The sequence below is a fragment of the Apis florea genome, unplaced genomic scaffold (genome assembly GCF_048593485.1).
Source record: "Apis florea isolate Af1SG1 unplaced genomic scaffold, ASM4859348v1 contig_2492_pilon, whole genome shotgun sequence".
Lineage (NCBI taxonomy): Eukaryota > Metazoa > Arthropoda > Insecta > Hymenoptera > Apidae > Apis > Apis florea.
In genome coordinates, this window is record NW_028256593.1 from 1459311 (window position 1) to 1478433 (window position 19123).

Consider the following 19123-nt stretch of genomic DNA (forward strand, 5'->3'; position numbering starts at 1 on the left):
TAAAAATTAATATTTTATTTTTAACAATTTTTCTAATGAATACATATACAGTAAGTTTTTATAATTTGATTTTTTTTAATTCGATATTTTCTTTCCTTTTATATTGTTAAAAATCGCTGTAATATATAAATTTCTAAAATTTTATTGCTTTATTAATAATAATTCATTCTATTATTATGGAACAATTATAAATAAATAAAAAAAATTTAAATATAATTATAAAAATTCGAAACTAGTAACTTCTAGTAACTTAATTACTATATTAAAATGAAAGTTCAAGAGGAAGAAGAAGACAATGTTGCCAAATTCATTCTTGTTCTGGTTTGTACCTAAATACACTGTAATAATATATAAGTAAATACTTATATGAGATTGCATTTTACTACGACGCAATCTACAAAGAAACTGGTTTCAAATTTGAGTCGGTGCATCTTAAGTAATATACAGTTTGTGATCATGCACCTGTTACAAAATGTCTGTAACCTCATAAGAGTGATTATTATTTTGTAAAGGTTAAAGTTCAATAATATTTAATATAATAGAAACTTAATAGTCTTACTTTATTCTCATGGATTTGGAAAGTAGACGAAAGAGTTCTGACAAGAGGTCAGTTTCTTTGAATTTTACAAAACATATTTGTTACAATTCTTTATTTTTATTTTTTTCTTTTGTTTCTTTTTTTTTTTTTACAATGATCTAATCGTAATTAGAAATTTATTATATTAATATTAAATTTATTATGAATTTATTCTTACTTATTAACACAAACATATATATATTTAGCTTATAGTGTTGGGTATAAAAATTTGTTTATTATACATAGTTTTGACACAGACGACGATTCTGATTATGCTATGATAAAACGAATTAAAATGGAACCAGAAGCTATATTATCCCAAGAAGATGATATAATGGCCCAATTACAACAAGAAAGTTCTGATTTAGAAGTAGAACCAAGTTTTGCATTAGAAGGCTCTGCAAATGGAGAAGATTGCAATGAAGGTGTTCTAATGCAACATATGGATATCAGAGAGCCTCTTTCTACCTTACGAAATTTATTAGAACAAAGATTAGGAGTAGAATTGACAGATTATGCTTTTTGGTTGCAAGATACGCAAATGGTAATAAATGCAATAAATCAATAGAATGAATTTAAATTTAATAAACTTACATTTATTTTTTCAGCTAGAGAGTCATAAAAATTTAGTTGATCAATGTGTACAAGGGGAAGGATTAGTTCAAGTAAATGTTCAGATAAAAGCAACACAGAGGAAAATAAATATAGTGGATGTTTTAAAACCTGCAGAAGATTATATAGAATTAGCAGAAAATAATGGTACATATTAATATACTTATTGAAAGAAAATTATAAATTATCAATATATTTTTATATATGATTTTTTAATATATATTTTATGATTTAGCATCTACACCTATTAATGAAGATAGTAAACGAAATGTTATAAGATGGTTGGTTGATCCACAATATAAAAAAGAACAGGTATAATATTTATAAAATTAAATATTAAATTTAAACGTAATTTATATCTTAACTAGACATTTGTATATATTATACAGGAACGGTTAAAAATTCCAGCTGATCCAAAAGAATGGACACAGACTCATGTTAAACACTGGCTTCAGTGGGCAGTTAGACAGTTTAATTTGGCATCAGTAAGATTAGCTGATTGGAACATCACAGGTCAACAATTGTGTAATCTCACTATGGAAGAATTTCAAGCTAAAGTACCTCTGGATCCAGGAGAAGTATTTTGGACGCATTTAGAATTACTTCGAAAATGTAAATTTGTTGGTATGTATATTTATCAAAATTTATCAAAATTAATATCAAATAAATAACAAATACATAATTAATTATATAACATTATAGCTGTCCTTCAGAAAGATCCTCCAGTGTCACCTACAGAAAATAATGTTGATAAAACTATTAAAGTTCGCAATCAGAAAATTACAAAATCACGACCAGTGGTGAACCAACAAGCTCGAGTAGTCAGTGTTCCTTTGGAGAACATTGATGCCACGCCTATTACTATAGCAACTTCGAGTCGTTCAGTTAATAGTGGTCAAATACAGTTATGGCAATTCTTGTTGGAATTATTAACGGATCGTGAGCATAGAAGTGCTATTCAATGGGTTGGGACAGAAGGAGAATTTAAGTTAAATCAACCAGAAGCAGTGGCGCAACTTTGGGGTGCACGTAAAAATAAACCATCAATGAATTACGAGAAATTAAGTCGCGCATTGCGTTATTACTATGATGGAGACATGATTTCCAAAGTACATGGGAAACGATTTGTGTATAAATTTGTATGTGATTTAAAACAGGTCTTAGGTTACTCAGCAGCGGAGTTAAGTAGATTGGTAGAAGAGGGCGCAAGATATTTCTGATGATATGCTATTTTTTTATGGTTACAACGATTTTTATCATCGTACTTCCGACATATTTTACATCGATCATTGTACATATTTAATAGAAGATAAAAGAAAATCGAAAATTGATTATTGTTGAGACAATCTAATTGTACATCGAAATACAAAAATTAATATAATGATTAATATTAAAATTTTTTTGTGTTAATTAAATATATCCTTATTATATAATAACATACTCCATTCATGATATTTTATTTAAAGAATTTATATGTAAAGAATAAAAATTATAATCTGATGTATGATTTTAATATATTACAATATTTAAGATTAAGAAAGCTAAAATGCATCTACAGAATATATATGTAAGGATTTTAATAATATAAGGATGTTAATATATTTGTGGAACATTTTTGAAGGAAGATTTCTAGAAGACAAAAGAAACAAATGCAAAAGTTGGTAAACAAAAAAGTAGTAGAGATTTATTTGTTAAATTATTAAGCAATTTAAATTCATGTTAAATGAAGCGTATAACAGAACACGTCTTCTATATTTCTCATTATCTAATAAAAACTTTAATTAAATAATTTATAACTTAATAAATAAATCTTAAATATTTTGTATATGAACTTTTGTGTTTCTTTGGCCTCTAGAATCCTAGATCCTTTAAAGGTGTCCCATTAATTTATTAACATTTTATATAATTATATTTTTACAGAGTTCTTCTTTTTCATCATAAAATATCTCATATTAAATTATAATATTGAAGTATTATATATTCGTAACAAATTCTTTCAATTAACTTTCTAAGATGCACTATACAATAGTAGATAATTGACCTTGAATGTCGAGTCTCTTTAACATCCTCGTTCACAGAGCGTCGACGTTTCCGGCCGTTTTCTATCTCTGATGACTAGGACTGACTTTTGATCGGCAAAAGGCAGCACTCATCGCCAATACCAGAGAATCTAGCCTGTGAGATATCGGTCGCGACGTCACAAGTTAGGGTCTCAGGGGACCGGCGACGCGGCAGGCTTTACAATCAGCCCGCCCGCCATTGCCCTTTTTCTCATTTCATTTTTTTCTCCCTTTTTTATTCGCTTCTAATTTGCACATACATCCATACACTTACATCATGTAAGAGGAGCCACCACCTTTTATAGTTCTATTATGGTTCTCCTCGCCAATGTATAATTATATTATAATTACTGGAAATATATAATATAATAATTTATAATAGCATCTATGGATATCACTTATGGTGGTAGATCTTCTTTGTTTTTCTTTAACAAAACTATATGCACTCAGTATCAACACGCAGTTATCAATACGCATATGTTTTGATAAATTTTGCGTATTTCTTTTTTTTAGAGAAAAAGATATGATTACTATCTTCTTGATGATGTTGTTGAATGATGAAATGTTGCGGCGTCGACGACCGGGAAAGTTAGCAAGTTGTACAGTGGACTTCGTATATCGCGAATTTCCATTCCCTACTATACAACCTACTACCTCACCCAGGCATCGTCGCTAATGTAGTTGTTCTCTTCGTTATCATCCTCTCTGTGGATATTTATAATTACGCTTAATAATAACGAGTTTATAAGTCATATAAAATAAAAAATTAACAATCTTGAAAATATCTTCAGAATCTTATTTAATCTTAGAATATAAAGTTTTAAATTAAATAATTTAACTAAATAATTTTATCAAAATAAACACATTTAACTTTTCGTCCAAGTTTTAATTCTAAGTTTTTCGTTTTAATTTTGCCAAAATAGCATACTTTTTTTTTTCTTTTTAAATCAATCGATTGCTAAAACGAAATGATGATGATATCATAGATATTACTCTTTTCTTATTCTCTCGTCACAATTTCTTTATTGATACTCTTTCTCTCCCTCTCTCTCTCTCTCTCTCTCTCTCTCTCTCTCTCTCTCTCTCTCCCTCTCCCTCTCTCTCTCTATTTCTCTCTATCTCTCACTCTTTTATTCCATCGAGAAAATTACTTGACAAGAAGTATACGCGTTGATAACCGGAAGTGCTGCGGGCTTTCAGGAGGGCAGAAGGGTGTGAAGGAGAAGGAGGAGGTTCCGTTGAAAAGCTTAAATGCTGGCCTGACTACATGTACCGGTAGATAGGAGCTTGCGGTATACATATAAAAAAGCCCACAAGTTCGGATCTACGGGTTAGTATCATCAAGTATAGCTGATAACGGCTATCACTGGATTGTTCCGCGCTGTATTCCTAACTTCCTTTTTCCTGCTCGTTTTTGTCCATTGAAAAGTACTGTAACTGCACCTGAAAATTAACGAACAATTATTTTTGATTATATAATTAAATATATATATATATATATTCATTGTTATTATTCATTATTCATTTTTTTAATTTGTTCATTAATAATGTTCATTTATCATCAAACTGAAGAAAAGAAAAATAAAAAGAAGAATATTAACGAAATTAAAAGAGTTGTTTAAATAAATAAATCAACTATTATAATCGTTGATTACTTAATAAACTTATGACAATTAATCAAGAGATAAGGAATATCGATAATTGTGAAACTCGTTGAAAATTAATAAACCTATTGAACGGATAGGCATATTCTAAAAATTATTATTTAGAAGCGATATTCTTCATATCAAATTTCATATATTTCGAAGGTTCTTAGGTTCGAATTTCTCACGCATGAGATTCCCTGATTCGCCACGCCGTTGCCGGGTAGAGAGATCAGGAGGGCATAGAAAAAGAAGGCCGAGGCTATCCTATAAGAAACAAGACGAAGAAAAGGACGAAGAAGACGAAGAGAGGGAAGAAGAGCAAGAAGAATACAGGAGAGTAGGTAGAGAGTCGGGCGTTGTAAAAATCCCCTGCCTGCTTCGCTCGTAGACAGTTGAATGGCCTCTGCATTTCTCCTCACGCGGCCCTAAGGGATGTTAGGTACTGTTTCCAACTGACCGATTATTCTTTACGATCTGGACCCTGGAATACGTGCAATAAATTAATACATATTCCGGATTAACTGGTCACTTGTGTTCTACTTAAGAACACAAAGTAACTTGGATATTCGATTATAAAGAAATCTCTTAATCTAATACTCATGCATAAGAAAATGAAAAAAATGTTAATTTTACCTTGAATATTGTTTGAAAGACAAATTCATCGTGAATTTGAATTTTAAATCTCGAAGTTCCAAGTTTAGGAGAAAAGATTTAGGAGGAAAATTGGGATCATTCGTTGTGGATGGGTCTTAAAGTCTGGAAGACGGTGAAGGATCTGGATGCAGAAGTAGTCAAGGGGGAATTATGTACGCTACATGAAAAGCTGCACCCCTCTCTTTCCTTGGCAATCGTTTCCTTTTTGGTCTCCATCTATCGTAGAAAAAACAAAAAAAAGAAAGAAATTTTTAGTAACTAATAGTTAATTATACCATGTTTCTTCTTAAAAACATGGCAATTTTCATCAATGAAAATTTCTCTTTTTAAATTCTACATTTCATTTCTTCTTCCAATGAAATTCTTTAAAAATTTGAATCTTATTCAAACTTTTTTATTTAAATACAATTACCAATTAACATTTGCTATATATTTAAACCAAAACTTTTAAGACTCGTCGTTAAAATTGATAAAAAAAAAAATTTTATGACATGAATATAAATTTGAAAAGCTCGTGGGTAAGAGCTGGTGCAATCATCAAGTCAGTTGGTACGACTGAAACAACCGTAAAAGTAACAGGAAGATAAGAGGATCAGAGGCCTCTTCTCGCTCGGTTTTTCTTTCTTGGGAGACAGAGAATAGAAAGCTCCAGGGGCAAAAGAGGATAAGAGGAGGGGAGGAAGAGAAAAGAAAGGAAGTTAAGCGAAGAGAAGAGAAAGGAAAAGAGAAGGGAACATACGAAGAAGCGGAGTGGTATGGTGCCGAGGACAAGGAGGAGTGACGCGGGGGCAGAGACGCAATCACAGGGGCGTTGAATTAGGGAAGCATCGAAGGGAGTAGTAGTGGGGTATCGAGGGGTCGGGGAAGGGAGAAGAGTCGACGGTGGAGGACCGGGGTCACCGCCATATTATATTTAGCGAGACACAGTCGTGTGAATGAACTGCATATCCCAGGGCCGAACACATACACATATATATTTTATCATTAATATTTTTGAAATAATTTCTCTCAAATCGATATTTTACACTTCTATCTAATCTCTCCCCTTTCGTTCTAAAAAATAGGCAAGATTATGGATATTCATAAAGGAATTTGTATTCTATACCTCATAATGGATACCATATATTTCCATCACAATTTTTAAGATGACAATCTTTCAGAAGTTAATTGAAATATCGAATTACAAATGTATTTCAGAAAAGAATTAGGAGACAAAAAGGAATTTATAGTTTATGATGTGAAATAGTAGTACAGAAAGCAATATCGGAAGGAAATATATTTCTAAGAGAAATAATATGTAATAAAATAAGAAATAATAAAAATATAATACATCATATCAATCTAATAGCATGAAAAAGAATGAAGTATGTATTTTTCTTGTTTTATTTTCTCGCAAAGTTTCATAAAAATATTCATGTGAATTCCAGTAATATTGGTCAGTTAATAATTGGTAGCACAGACTCGGTTTTCAACACGCAATCCTTTATCTCTGCTGATATATTTTCACTTCGACTCGCTTCGCGGAATGAAACACTAGCTGGGTGAACAATGAACGTTCACGGAATACATAAATGTGTATGCTTGTGTGTGTGTGTGTGTATATATATATATATATTGGTGTTTTTTAATAAAGAAAAGTTGATGATGAAAGCCAAATATTTGCTATTCACGAACATTGTAAATTTCTTTCATTAAAAAATATATCAATCTTTATTAATATTTTTATTTTTTAATAGCTGATAAAATAAATGAAGTCGATCATTAGCACAAATTTTTCATCATCCTTACTTCTGGTACGACATTCTTCCTTTTCAATTCTCTTCGATTTTGCAATAAGAAAATTAATATCTATTCGTTGCTAAATTTTGGTCAACAATTTAAAGGTTTAAGGAGTAGAATTTCTTTTCAAATTTCTTCGTTATGTATTACACATGTATATGTATTCATCGCAATGTTTTTCCAAATTTAGATCGCAATAATTGATAACATACGTCAAGAAATACTTTATTAAGAATTAAACTTAGCGAAGATTAAACTGAATTACTGAATTCAACCAAAGAAAGAATATAATACAAGTACATATATAGAAGGAAATCGAACACTGACTGTAAATTACTAGCATGAGAAGTTAATTACATAGATCGACACAGATTCCTTTCCATTGTCGACGACACTCGTCTCTATGACTACAAAAATATAGCTATATACGGTGGAGATAGATTTCCTCACGAACCGCAAGAAATCCGTGAAAAGAAAAAATAAAAAGAAGAGAAGCAGAGAGGAGTAAAAGAAGAGAAGAAGAAACGTTCCCATAGCAACACGATATCAGATGTTGCTTTTTAGATACGTACAGTCAATACGTATGTGCATTACACGTACACAAATTGTAAAATATTTACAAAGTGAGAAAAATCGAAAAAAATCGAATATCTATCAATGATAAAATGGTGCATAAGTGAAAAAAAATGCAATTATATCCTATGTAAGAGAAAAGTGCTTACAATTTATTTGAAAAATCAAAATCTTTGAATAAAATTAAGCTCAACTGTTATTTCTATTTCATTAATCTATATGAAGAAAAATTAATAAATCAATTTATATATATGTATTAAGAAATGTATAAATGTTTCAAGAAAGGAATGAATAAAACGAATAAAATCTTTTTTGTAAACACTGTAATATAAAAATGATATGCAACATCTTAAACATCTTAAAAGATATCCAGAGAATAATAAATAAAAGTTAATGGAAATGTATAGAAGGAAGAAGGTTGGAAACGATAATCGATTTAACCCGTTGAAAAGCGAATCGACCTTCCTTGGTGAAGAACAGGTGGAATATATGCTACGCGCGTCCTCCATCTTGGAAAAGAATCAACATGACTCAACAATTCTCCGAAACAATCATTTATCATCAGTTATATCATGAGAGAAAAAGGATCAACCAGATATATAATCAACTTAGATATTAGTATAAATTTCATTTTATGTGTAGATATGCGAAGGAAATAACTCTATAATTTCACTTTTTGAACATACGTATTTTACACACATATCTTTATTTAATTTCATCCGAGAATAATATGGCGGGAATAAAAGGGTTTCTCTCGTAGCTACATTCAGTTCCCCTTTGCTCGAGAATTCTTTCGTTAACTAGGCGAATAAATAAAGAGAGAGATTCTTCCCAAAAGTATGAAAGAAACAAAGGGGAACGAGTAGCGAAGGAAGCGCGAAGAAACACCGACTAGGCGCATTTGAATATCTTGCGAACTTGCATCGGCCGAGAACTGGTCAATCCTGTCCTGCGGGAACAAGAGCTGCGAACCAAGGAAAAAGGACGTGTCTGATGGTGTATTCGCCTTCGGTTGCAGCCTCGGCGAGCATCCAGCCGATTTGGACCAGCGGCCAATGCAACTGGACTGCCGTTATAATGCACTTGGTCTCTTGGTCTCTTGGACTTACCATCTGCCTCTCCCTTATACTCCTTTATGCATTTTCAACAAACATTCCATCCACTTTTGCGCATCTTGAGTGAAAAATTTTTTAATTCTTTCACTGCTGAATCCTTAGCGGAATTGCGGTCAATTCGCGTTTTCGTAGCAAACGTAAAACATGTTCCATTGATAAAAATCTCTTAATTTTTCTACACAAATTACTCTCATGTTCCGTTCAAATTAAGCAAGTCTCACATAGAATTAAAATCTTGTTTTCCGATATACGTCTAAAGTATGTCTGATACATAGCTAAAATAAATCTAACGAGATAATTAATTAGAAAATCCTGAAGAATTTTAATCAGACTTCGATTTATCGATTAGATATTGGTAAATTGTTGAAAACTTGTGCGAAAGGATACAACCAATGTTATAGTTAAGAACGAGAGAGAGAGAGAGAATGACTGAATGGAGGAAGGGAGAGGCCCAGATGGAGAGGGGGGTGAGAGGATTCTAGGAGGGGGTGAGGAAGGGATGGAAAAAAGGGACACCATGGCTCGATTTAGTACTCCCATACGCCTATCTCCGCCCACCACATAGAGCAAACCAACCAATGACCGGCATGCGTTCTACTAGAGACTGACTAGATCGAACGCACACTGCGTGCATTCTCTCCCTCTCCTCTCTCCACTCACGAATTATGGGCCTGGATGGATATTCTGTACAGAATAGGTAGCTTGCCTCTTGGAAAGGTATCGGCAATCAAATCGATTCGATACGTTGTGCTCTTGTCGCTTGAATTATATTTTTCGATAAATTCTTTAACACGCCGTTTTATCTCTCTTCTAATAAATTTATATCTCAAATTTTATTCGAACAATTAGATAGATAATTTAAAAAAAAAAATAACTGTTACAATAATTGAATATATCGAGACGAAATTTAAGAAATATAAAAATAAGAAATAAGACCAAGTCGGTGACAATAAAGAAACAAACAAATCGGAACAAGATCGATCTTCTCTGATATCTTCGATGAATTAAATATTCCGATTAAATCGTTTGAGCGCTATTTCATTTCGCTCGTATCTGTTGCTACGATTAAATTGTCATAAGGAAATTCTGATTGTGTGATATCAGAATCCAAATTCATATATGCTTGCGTAATTTTCAACCGACGTCAGATAAGATTACGTTTTATCGATAGAAAAATGTCGCGATAAATTTGAAAGAAAAAAAATTGTATGATCGAATCGATAAAAATATATAGTTTCGTAAATTGCAAAAAGATCAATTAATTTTTCTTACGACGAACTTCAATAAAATCCTGGTTTATCAGCTGATATATACGTTATCTCTTTGTACAAGTTTCAATCATTATATTTCGGTAACGCAAAATATCTGGTTGATTCAATCTTTCCTCTTTATAAAGAAAAAAATTACTTCCTCAATCGTTTCTAAAAATTTCAATTCACGATTAAACATATAATTGTCGAACGAATGTGATAGATTCTTCGAAAGTTTCGCCGTGAAATACCACGTATTATCAATTACCTGCGACCAAGTCATGAACTGATTATCGATGACCTTGAACTGGATGTTGCGAATCAGTACCAATTAACGCTATGTCACTATCTGCGAATATCTGTCGAGTCGCGTTAATTGCATCCGACTTAAGCACATGGACAGTCGACAGGTGTAACACAACACCACAAGATTGTGGCTCATTGTCAATGCCAGATAAGTACCTCCATACTCACTCTACGGAACTTCTTCTCAACATTACCGTTACTTCCAAGAACATTTTTCTCGCGACTCAATTTCTTGGATCAATTGTAGAATAGAAACGAAGGTTTTAAGCTAGGTAAGCAATGGATTTCTAAAAATCTTTTGTATACAGGATAATTTCGAGGATGATTCACTCATTTTTTAAAATAATCAGCACACCATAAAGTTAATTGATATCTAAACAAAAGAAATAAATATATATTTGTAAATGTAAGCGCATGTGGTTCTATAATATTAAAGAATGAAACAAAGAATAATCATAATTTTGAGGGAAAAATACCATGTTAATAAAGTTATTTTATCCGGAGTGAGATGATCCTTTCTTCAGGATAGTTCAATTAAAGAAAAATTAAAAAATAAATCTAATGAAACAAAGAATTATTTACCTTTTTTTTTTTTTTTTTTTTTTGGATAAAACATTTCCACATCGTGTGTGTATATTCAAAAATTTTTGAACGTTCTTTGTGAAATTAATTCTCAGAAATCAAACATGAAATCTCAGTCGTTCTTTTAATTATATGATTGTATTTCTCATATTTCGTGTGTTCAGTATTGCTATCTTTTTCTCCAGAAATACTATCAGTTTTTTATAGAGAAAAATTTTAAAAATTTTCATCAAAAGGCATCCTGCTTAAGTTTGTTCTTAATTTTTTTTAAATCTTTTGTTTTCCTTCCTTTCTTGAAATTTCAATTACAAATTTCTTTCTTTCAATATTTCTTCTTTCATCAATGTTTTCAGAAAATGTTAAAATGATAGTAATCTGTTTTATACTTCTTGATTCGCAGAACTGTATAAATTCAGATACTGGAAATTATTTTAATCTGATTCAGTAATATATTTGTTGTAGAAATTTTATAATTTCGTTAATATCTTGTCATTAACCTTTATAATCAAGCATATAATAATTATAAAATTTTATTTCCAATATGTTATTCCAATTCTTATTCTAATTCTTTTTCATTTAAGAAAATATACAATCTACAATGGCATTTTAAACTGGATGTACATATTTTTATACTTTAGATTTGATGGATTATTTTATTCCCATAAAAAATCGAGTCATCTCTAAACCGAAAATCAGAGAATGATGACTCACTTTGTTTTTTCAATAATCATACAATAATATTTCATCATACGAACATAAACATAACCTCTGAACGTTTGTATTAACACATTTCATTCTAAAGAAATCATTTGCATACTTTAAGATAAAATAAATTGTAATTTAAAAAAGTTTTCGAGTATACAATTTTTACATTTTTAATATAATTTACTCGATTTTTCAATTAAGAACAAACGAAAAAAAAAAATAATAATAATTAATGTATGCAACACACAACGTTTCATCAAAAACAAATTAAAATCAGAACGTTTTATAACTTCCGCAAAATCATAACTTCCATTTCACGGCCACTCGAAATTATCTATAAATATCATCATTTTATATTCATCGGGATGATATCACTATAGATGCTTAAATGTTTTTACCTATAAGTTGTATTAAAATAGATAGAGACATTGCAATTAAAAATAATTTACAGATAAACAGAACCTGAAAAATATAGCAAAACCATTATCATTATTTCTTGTTTAATAAGAGAGATAAATAGTACGTGATGTGAAGAAAAAACAATGATCAAAAGTGATATATCATCGGAAAGAGGGCATTCACGAATGTAATTCATGAATCGTCACGTGATATTTTCTTCTTGGAGAAAAAATATATAATCACATGATCTCTAATCATTGAATACCGCTTGAAAACCATTATCTCCTTTAATTCTAAAATTATTATTATTATTATTATTATTATTATTTATAATTCAACTTTGGTTTATAATTCAAAACTTATAACTTCAGAAATAACTTATCATATCAATTATATCAATTATATCAATTTATAAAATGACTAATGCAATTGAGATTTAAGAGAAACAAAAAATAAAAAAGATATTCTATATCACGTTTGTTTGTTTGTTTTTTTTTTTTTTTTTTAATGATTAATAGATACGCGTTGAAAGCACGAGGTGTTAATATCAATTACACTGACCTATCCAATAGCCGGCTAGATGAGAGTAGCCATGCGTGTACCCATGAGCGAGTAAATCGTGGCATTGCACGTTGCACCGGTTGCAACGAGGCGTTGCACGCTGCGTGCCGCGCACGGGGAACACGCAACCAAGGAACAAGGCTTGCGCCAGACAGTCTGTTGCACAACTTAGGTATTGATCTTGGCCGGAACTAGTTTCCGTTTCCGTCTTCTCTTCCCGGCGTTTCGCCGTTTATTTCAACTCAATTCAGGCAAACCTATCAGCTGAGTTGCAATTTGCAATTTCTAATCCTTCGTCGAACTATAGAAAAATTAAAAAAATTAAAAAAAAAAAAAAAGAAATAAAAGATTTCTAGACAAGCTTTTAAATCAAATTTTAAAATCAAATAGAAATTATCGCGACGAACTGTTGTAAATCGATTGCAACTATTATTACTTTACTGATCTCGGTTTTAAAGACGATCATCGCGCCATCTACGAAATCGTTTTAATTACGTTTGTGTTTTCTATATGTTTCTTTTTTTCTTATAATTAATCGGATGTGTGCATGCAAGTTTAATTAATTAATAGTAAAATCTCTTATCTTCGAATCAAATGGTTTCTAGTTCCGGCTCGCATTTTTTTCGTTCGCCATTCGTTTTTCATTCGCGAACAATCGAGCTGCAACGAGGAGACCGCGGGAGTACATTGCACCGGTGGGGTATTGATCTCGCTCGCGAGTGTCTTTTTTTGGTTCCTGTGCCCCCTTATGCGAGCTTCCTTTTTAAACTTTCAATCCTCGATCCTTGCCCTACCTTACCGGCTGCGAAAAACATAAAAAAATTTGATTTTTCTTATCCGATCAAACTCTGTCGATCAAACTTCCTCGCTTATTTCTTTTTAATATTATTTATTTATTATTATTATTATTATTATTATTATTATTATTATTATTAATATCAATTAAGACACTATATATAAGCTTTACTATCTTTACTTCAAAGATATTAATTTAGAGAAATTGAATATTTGCTATAATATTTCTTAATCGAATTTTGATTTAAGAATAAATTCATTTATGCATATGTATGTGTTTATATTTTATAAAAAACCATTATCGTAGTAGAGAAAAGATAAAAAAAAGTTATTTCATAAGAAGCAAATCTAAAATTTCTTCAAAACGTGTTCTTTTTTGTATGAAACAATCACTAATGATAAGTTATCGAAACTAATAACAATCAAACAGCTTCGAGTTGCTAGAGTAAGTACGATAAATCTCCAATTCCCGCGCATTTATCAGTCTTCCAGCTTTCTGCTTTTTCCCCCCTCCCCCCTCCCCCCCTTTTATTTTGCTACAGTCAGAACACGTTGATTTCATCGATCTATGCGGCCACGTGAAAAAAAAGAAAAAAAAAAAAAAAAAAACAAATCAGGAGAAGGCAAACACGTTAAATATGATAACAATGATACCATTAACATTAAAATAAATATAAAAAAGATCGTGACAATAAAATTATGATAATTTATAACATAGAAATATATTTCTTTGCTCAATATATATAATTTTAAATGTTTCATCATAAGTTATTAATTTAGAAATGTAAACACTTTTCAAATAAAGATAGCCATAATATAAATTATATAATTCTGCTAACATAATCTATATTAAAAAATCGCTCAGTAGAAACGCGCCATTTCAATATGGCGTCAGTTGAATAGAATTTGAAATAATGAAGATAATACACAGATATTAGCATAATTGTCTCGTAAAAAATATCTATTTTTGAAACTGAAATTATCAACTAATGAATTATAATTTTAAATAATAAATAATAAATTTTTACGTAATATTTCAAATCATAGTATAATGTCTTCTTTGTTATCTCTGTTATCTACTATGATTTGAAATAAAATATTATAATTCGAGAAATGTGTAATGTTTTTAGAAACAAAGCCGTGTCATTTTTTTAATATGGAAAATGAGATGAAGAATGAAATATTATGGATATGTCGTTGATTATTTCTAGTCACTCTTTATCATTTAAAAAAGAAATTGAATTACGCTTTCTAAATACTTTTTTGGATTTTCTAACTATCTTCTCAATGAAATTTAATTTAAAAAATTAAAAATGATTTATTATATATCTGAAAAAATATGAAATAGTTTCTATTTTAATTTTATTTGAATATCACCGGAGTATAACCATAGTAACGGTTTTGAAAAGAAAATTATGATCTTTTCGTCCAAAAATCGATTACAATTGCATATCCTAAAGAAAATTTCTACTGTTTCAAAATGAAAAATTCAATTTTTAATTGAAACAAATAACATTAGCATTGATACAACTACATATATTTCTCTTAGAAACATCTTCGCCGCCTCAGACCTGTCAAAACGTGCGCATGCGTCGAAGAGGGAAATGAAACAACAGGGAATGTCATTGACCCCGAGTGCATGTATCTAACAAGAGGTTAAGGTTAATTTTATCACTCTATGGCGAAAAATACTTCCTTCCTCTATCGATGTGGAATTCTACATACTGCATCAAAAGGAAAGTTGTTGATCCTTCACATCTTCTATAAATAATATAACTATGTCCGATAATTTATCTACACACACACACACATATATATATATATATATTATAGTCCGATATCTAAATTTTTTATGAAATAAAAATAATGACTTTCAATCATATGTTTCGCCTTAATGAAGAAAAACTATTAAAGATGATTGAAAATTAAAAATATTTTAGATAAATTAATTCCATAATTAAAGATATTATATGGATAATCAAAAGCTATATAATTAGATATAAATTCGTTAAATTTGAATGGAAGTATCGATTCCTTTTTAAAAGATTCGAACTTTTTTGTTGAAGACATTTTTGAAAATAAAAAATTAATATATATATATATACTTGAAGTACGATTGAATTCCATGATAACTAAAAACTTCTGAAAAATAATCTAGTTTATATATAAGTTCTATCTAGTTCAATATCACGCGTAATTCGAAAAGCTAATAATATATGAAGCTAATATATATTAATTTGCATCAATTGTTTATTATTAAAGTTAAAATTTCCGGTCATTTCACAAGAATAATATAATCCATTGAAAATCCTGGCACCGATTATCTTCGTGTTCATCTTTAATGATGAAATGATATCTTGTATTTTTCAATTTTTACTTACCCTTAAAATCGTTGATTCCGCTTCTCCAATAATTATTCCCATCGATTACACCAAATAAGTATCCCAAACTTGTGATTTTTTTAGCACGTCCGCTACACTGTGGATACACTGCACAGACACATTCGTCACAATGCACAATTAATCGAAGAAAAACCAGGGTCTCTAGATCCAAAAAGAGACGAGAAAACACTTTCCACTTTGCTAGACACCCGCGTCACTCATTGGAAGATTCCATATCATCTTTTCATCACCGTTCACAATCGCGAATCGCGAGACCGATTTCATGGAAAATCAAATTCAAGAAAATTCTTAACCTCGTCGTCTTCTGAAATTGTTTCGGGAAGATAAGGTGCATCTAGGAAATAATTCTAGAAATTTTCCTACAAATTAAATGATAAATATTCAAATGTTTTGGATTTCTGCCTCGAGCATCTCTTAAATATCTTTGAAATACTGTAATATACGATCGTATTGGAAATTCACTCTTTGAACACCATATTTCTGTTAACCAAATTGATTGCAGAGCAACTCAAAATATCACAAAAGAAATGATACATAAGTGTAATTGAAAACGAAGAAATCGTAAAAAAAACGTCGTATGATGGAACACATACTCATTTTTTCAAAGATATAACTGCGTTAGAAGCGAACTTCGTCAATGACAGCGACAGACTGCGTGCCGTGGGACGCCAGCTGAACCAGCGAACGAACCCAGACATGGACGGTGGAACGAGGACGGGAGGAACGGAGGAACGAGCGAAACAGCGGACTATCAAGCTTGCACCTTTGCTCCCCGACAACGATCAACCGCGATCCCGGCTGCACTTGGTGTTCCACACGCGTCGGCCCTCACATCATCTTTTTCATAGGGGGCTTGAGGGACGGGGAGAAGAGGGTGCTGCTTACCCGGTACACCGGGGATTTCATTGGCCCCCGCATGATGCAATACACTCTGTCGGGATGAATCTTCACAGATCCCATAAACCTGTAACACGGATTATTTAAAGATGATATAGAGAATTTAGAGTGAAGCAGTAAGACGAGAGAATACATGATTTTTGTTCTAGAATTACGTAGCTGTAGATACCACAAGGATAAAGAAGGAAAATCTCATCCTACTTCCGGAGACGAGGTCGAAGTATTTCGTGCGGAAAAACCGAACGACGGGGTCAGACGACCGGGTTCAGTGACACGGAGAGAATTTGCTTTTCCGTGGGGGTGGAAAGTGGAGGAACAGAAACAGAAGATTGAGAGGGGATGGCTATTGAATTGGCTGGACAGAGAAGTTAGCAGGAAAGAAAACTCGATACGATAAACGTACTTACACGCTAGCACGAATTCGGCGCGAAGGAGAACGAAAACGAAGCTGAACGTTCGTATAGTTGCAGAGAGCTTCGAGGTTGTCTCGGAGACGCACATGGTTACCTCCTTTCTCTTTCTCTCGCTCTTTTTCTTTCTCTATCTAGTCTTTGCCCTCTCACCCTCTTTCAGTCGGTGGTCTGTCGCGTTCCGTCTCTGTTTCTCGCAGCTCTCCGTTTAGGCCGTGCGAAATTCAGTGCCAGTGGCGTAACCAGTGGGGGACCATCGACCCCACTCTACATTGCTATAGTCTAACTCTTACCCCTCCCTCGTGCAGCTGGCCAGCGTTGCCACTTGCCAATGGCGTTGCCAGCTCGTTGCAACCGAGTGGGAGACAGCCTCCTCCCCCCTGTTATCCCACCTAAGGTCGACTTAGAAAATCAGTCAACATGCGACGAAAATCCCGCCCGCCACATCGTTCCGACCCTAATTTTTACCGATAGCTATTTGCTTGCCTTTTCTCTTAATGAGCAATACATAAGAACCTTTTAAGAGGAAACAGATAATTCTTTTTTAAAGAATTCAGAATCGAAAGAAAGAATATTTATGCTATTCTATTTATCGGATGCACATTTTTTTTTGAGCATTTTCTTTCTTTTAAAATTATTAAATTTTTATAAATTAAAATATATTCATTCATAGGATATTTTTCAAACATCAAATTAAATATTGCAGTTATTTCATCCTATAAACAAAAACCAAATATTCTTAGATATCCTATTCAATTTTTAAATTTGATAATTATACTTAAAAATTTATGATCTTGAAGAATATTTCTTAATTTGTACTAACGTGAAAATATCATAATATTCATAATATTTCATGATGAATTGATGTAAGAATGATATATTACTACTGAAAGATTTTACTTTCTTGGATACCGAACGGACCAGTCTCTTCTTTTACGGGGAGCTACTGCTGGATATATGTGAGTATGCTGGCTCTCCACACAGATACAAATACACGCATACGTACACATAGTGCGTTCACACGAAAGCTTTAAAAGTGCAACGGACGATATCTCATGCTGTTGGCTGCATATATGTAGTGGGGGTGGTGGAGGCCGACATGGCGGACAGTTTTCTGGAACGTGCACCAGCTTGCTTCTACCAATTTTCTTCCTTCGACTGGTCTGCCTTTCAATCTTTACCTCCTTCCTTCCATCTTTCCATATTCCTTCATCTTCCTCTCTTGTTTTCTTATTTCTTGAGAAGCAGCGACTGAGATTGAAACATGAACATCTATTGAATTATATTTGTTTTTATCCGAATATTATCAGCAACAAGATAAATAGTTGCTTATAAAAATTTTAATCAAATACCTTGTTTGTGTAATATTTATGATATATAAAATGTGACATTCATTAAACTTTTTTCGTTCAAGTTTAGGTTAAGAAAAAAATTAATCGATGTTAAAGATCATAGACGAAGGATCATAAAGTGAATCCAAGAGGGCCGACCCTTTAGTATGTTAAATATTTGTCGTCACAGGCTTCATTACTCTCGAAAGGTTGATCAAGGGGCCGCGGAGAGGCAGCAGGAGTCAAGAAGCAGAAGAGCCAAGTGTCGGCGAAGGTGTGCAGGCCTAAACTTTAATTCATACGAGTGAATATCGCTCAATCAAGCCGAGAAGATTTCGTCGATTACGCTTTATTGCTTCCTTCCATCAATCTTCCATTTATTCTATATTTTATATCTATTTCAAACATTTCTAATGATTAGATTCAGTTATAATATATTATCCCCAAATTTTATAAAAATTTACAAATT

General features: G+C 31.8%; 1 protein-coding gene and 2 long non-coding RNA genes across 5 annotated transcripts; 1 reads left to right on the top strand and 2 right to left on the bottom strand.

Moving 5' to 3' along the window:
• Window positions 1–236: 236 nt before the first annotated feature.
• Ets97D (DNA-binding protein Ets97D) lies at window positions 237–3832 on the top strand. 3 transcript variants are annotated; one of them, XM_003694082.3, is made up of 6 exons: window positions 237–606; window positions 824–1121; window positions 1186–1336; window positions 1425–1501; window positions 1579–1813; window positions 1892–3832. In XM_003694082.3, exons 1-6 carry the CDS (start codon window positions 569–571, stop codon window positions 2407–2409), a joined length of 1317 nt encoding a protein of 438 aa, XP_003694130.1. In that variant the 5' UTR covers window positions 237–568; the 3' UTR covers window positions 2410–3832. The 3 variants fall into 3 exon arrangements, with proteins under 3 accessions (XP_003694130.1, XP_012342767.1, XP_086762104.1); XM_012487313.3 differs by having other exon boundaries at window positions 290–606; window positions 835–1121; XM_086905978.1 differs by having other exon boundaries at window positions 301–606; window positions 784–1121.
• A 199-nt stretch (window positions 3833–4031) lies between these two features.
• On the bottom strand, window positions 4032–16669 carry LOC147657904 (uncharacterized). Its single transcript, XR_015291540.1, has 4 exons — window positions 15996–16669; window positions 5529–5765; window positions 5269–5376; window positions 4032–4692 (listed from the first exon to the last, which is right to left on the bottom strand). It is a non-coding gene; the product is annotated as an uncharacterized LOC147657904 (long non-coding RNA).
• A 1224-nt stretch (window positions 16670–17893) lies between these two features.
• On the bottom strand, window positions 17894–18960 carry LOC147657905 (uncharacterized). The gene is made up of 2 exons (XR_015291541.1): window positions 18676–18960; window positions 17894–18574 (listed from the first exon to the last, which is right to left on the bottom strand). It is a non-coding gene; the product is annotated as an uncharacterized LOC147657905 (long non-coding RNA).
• Window positions 18961–19123: the final 163 nt, after the last annotated feature.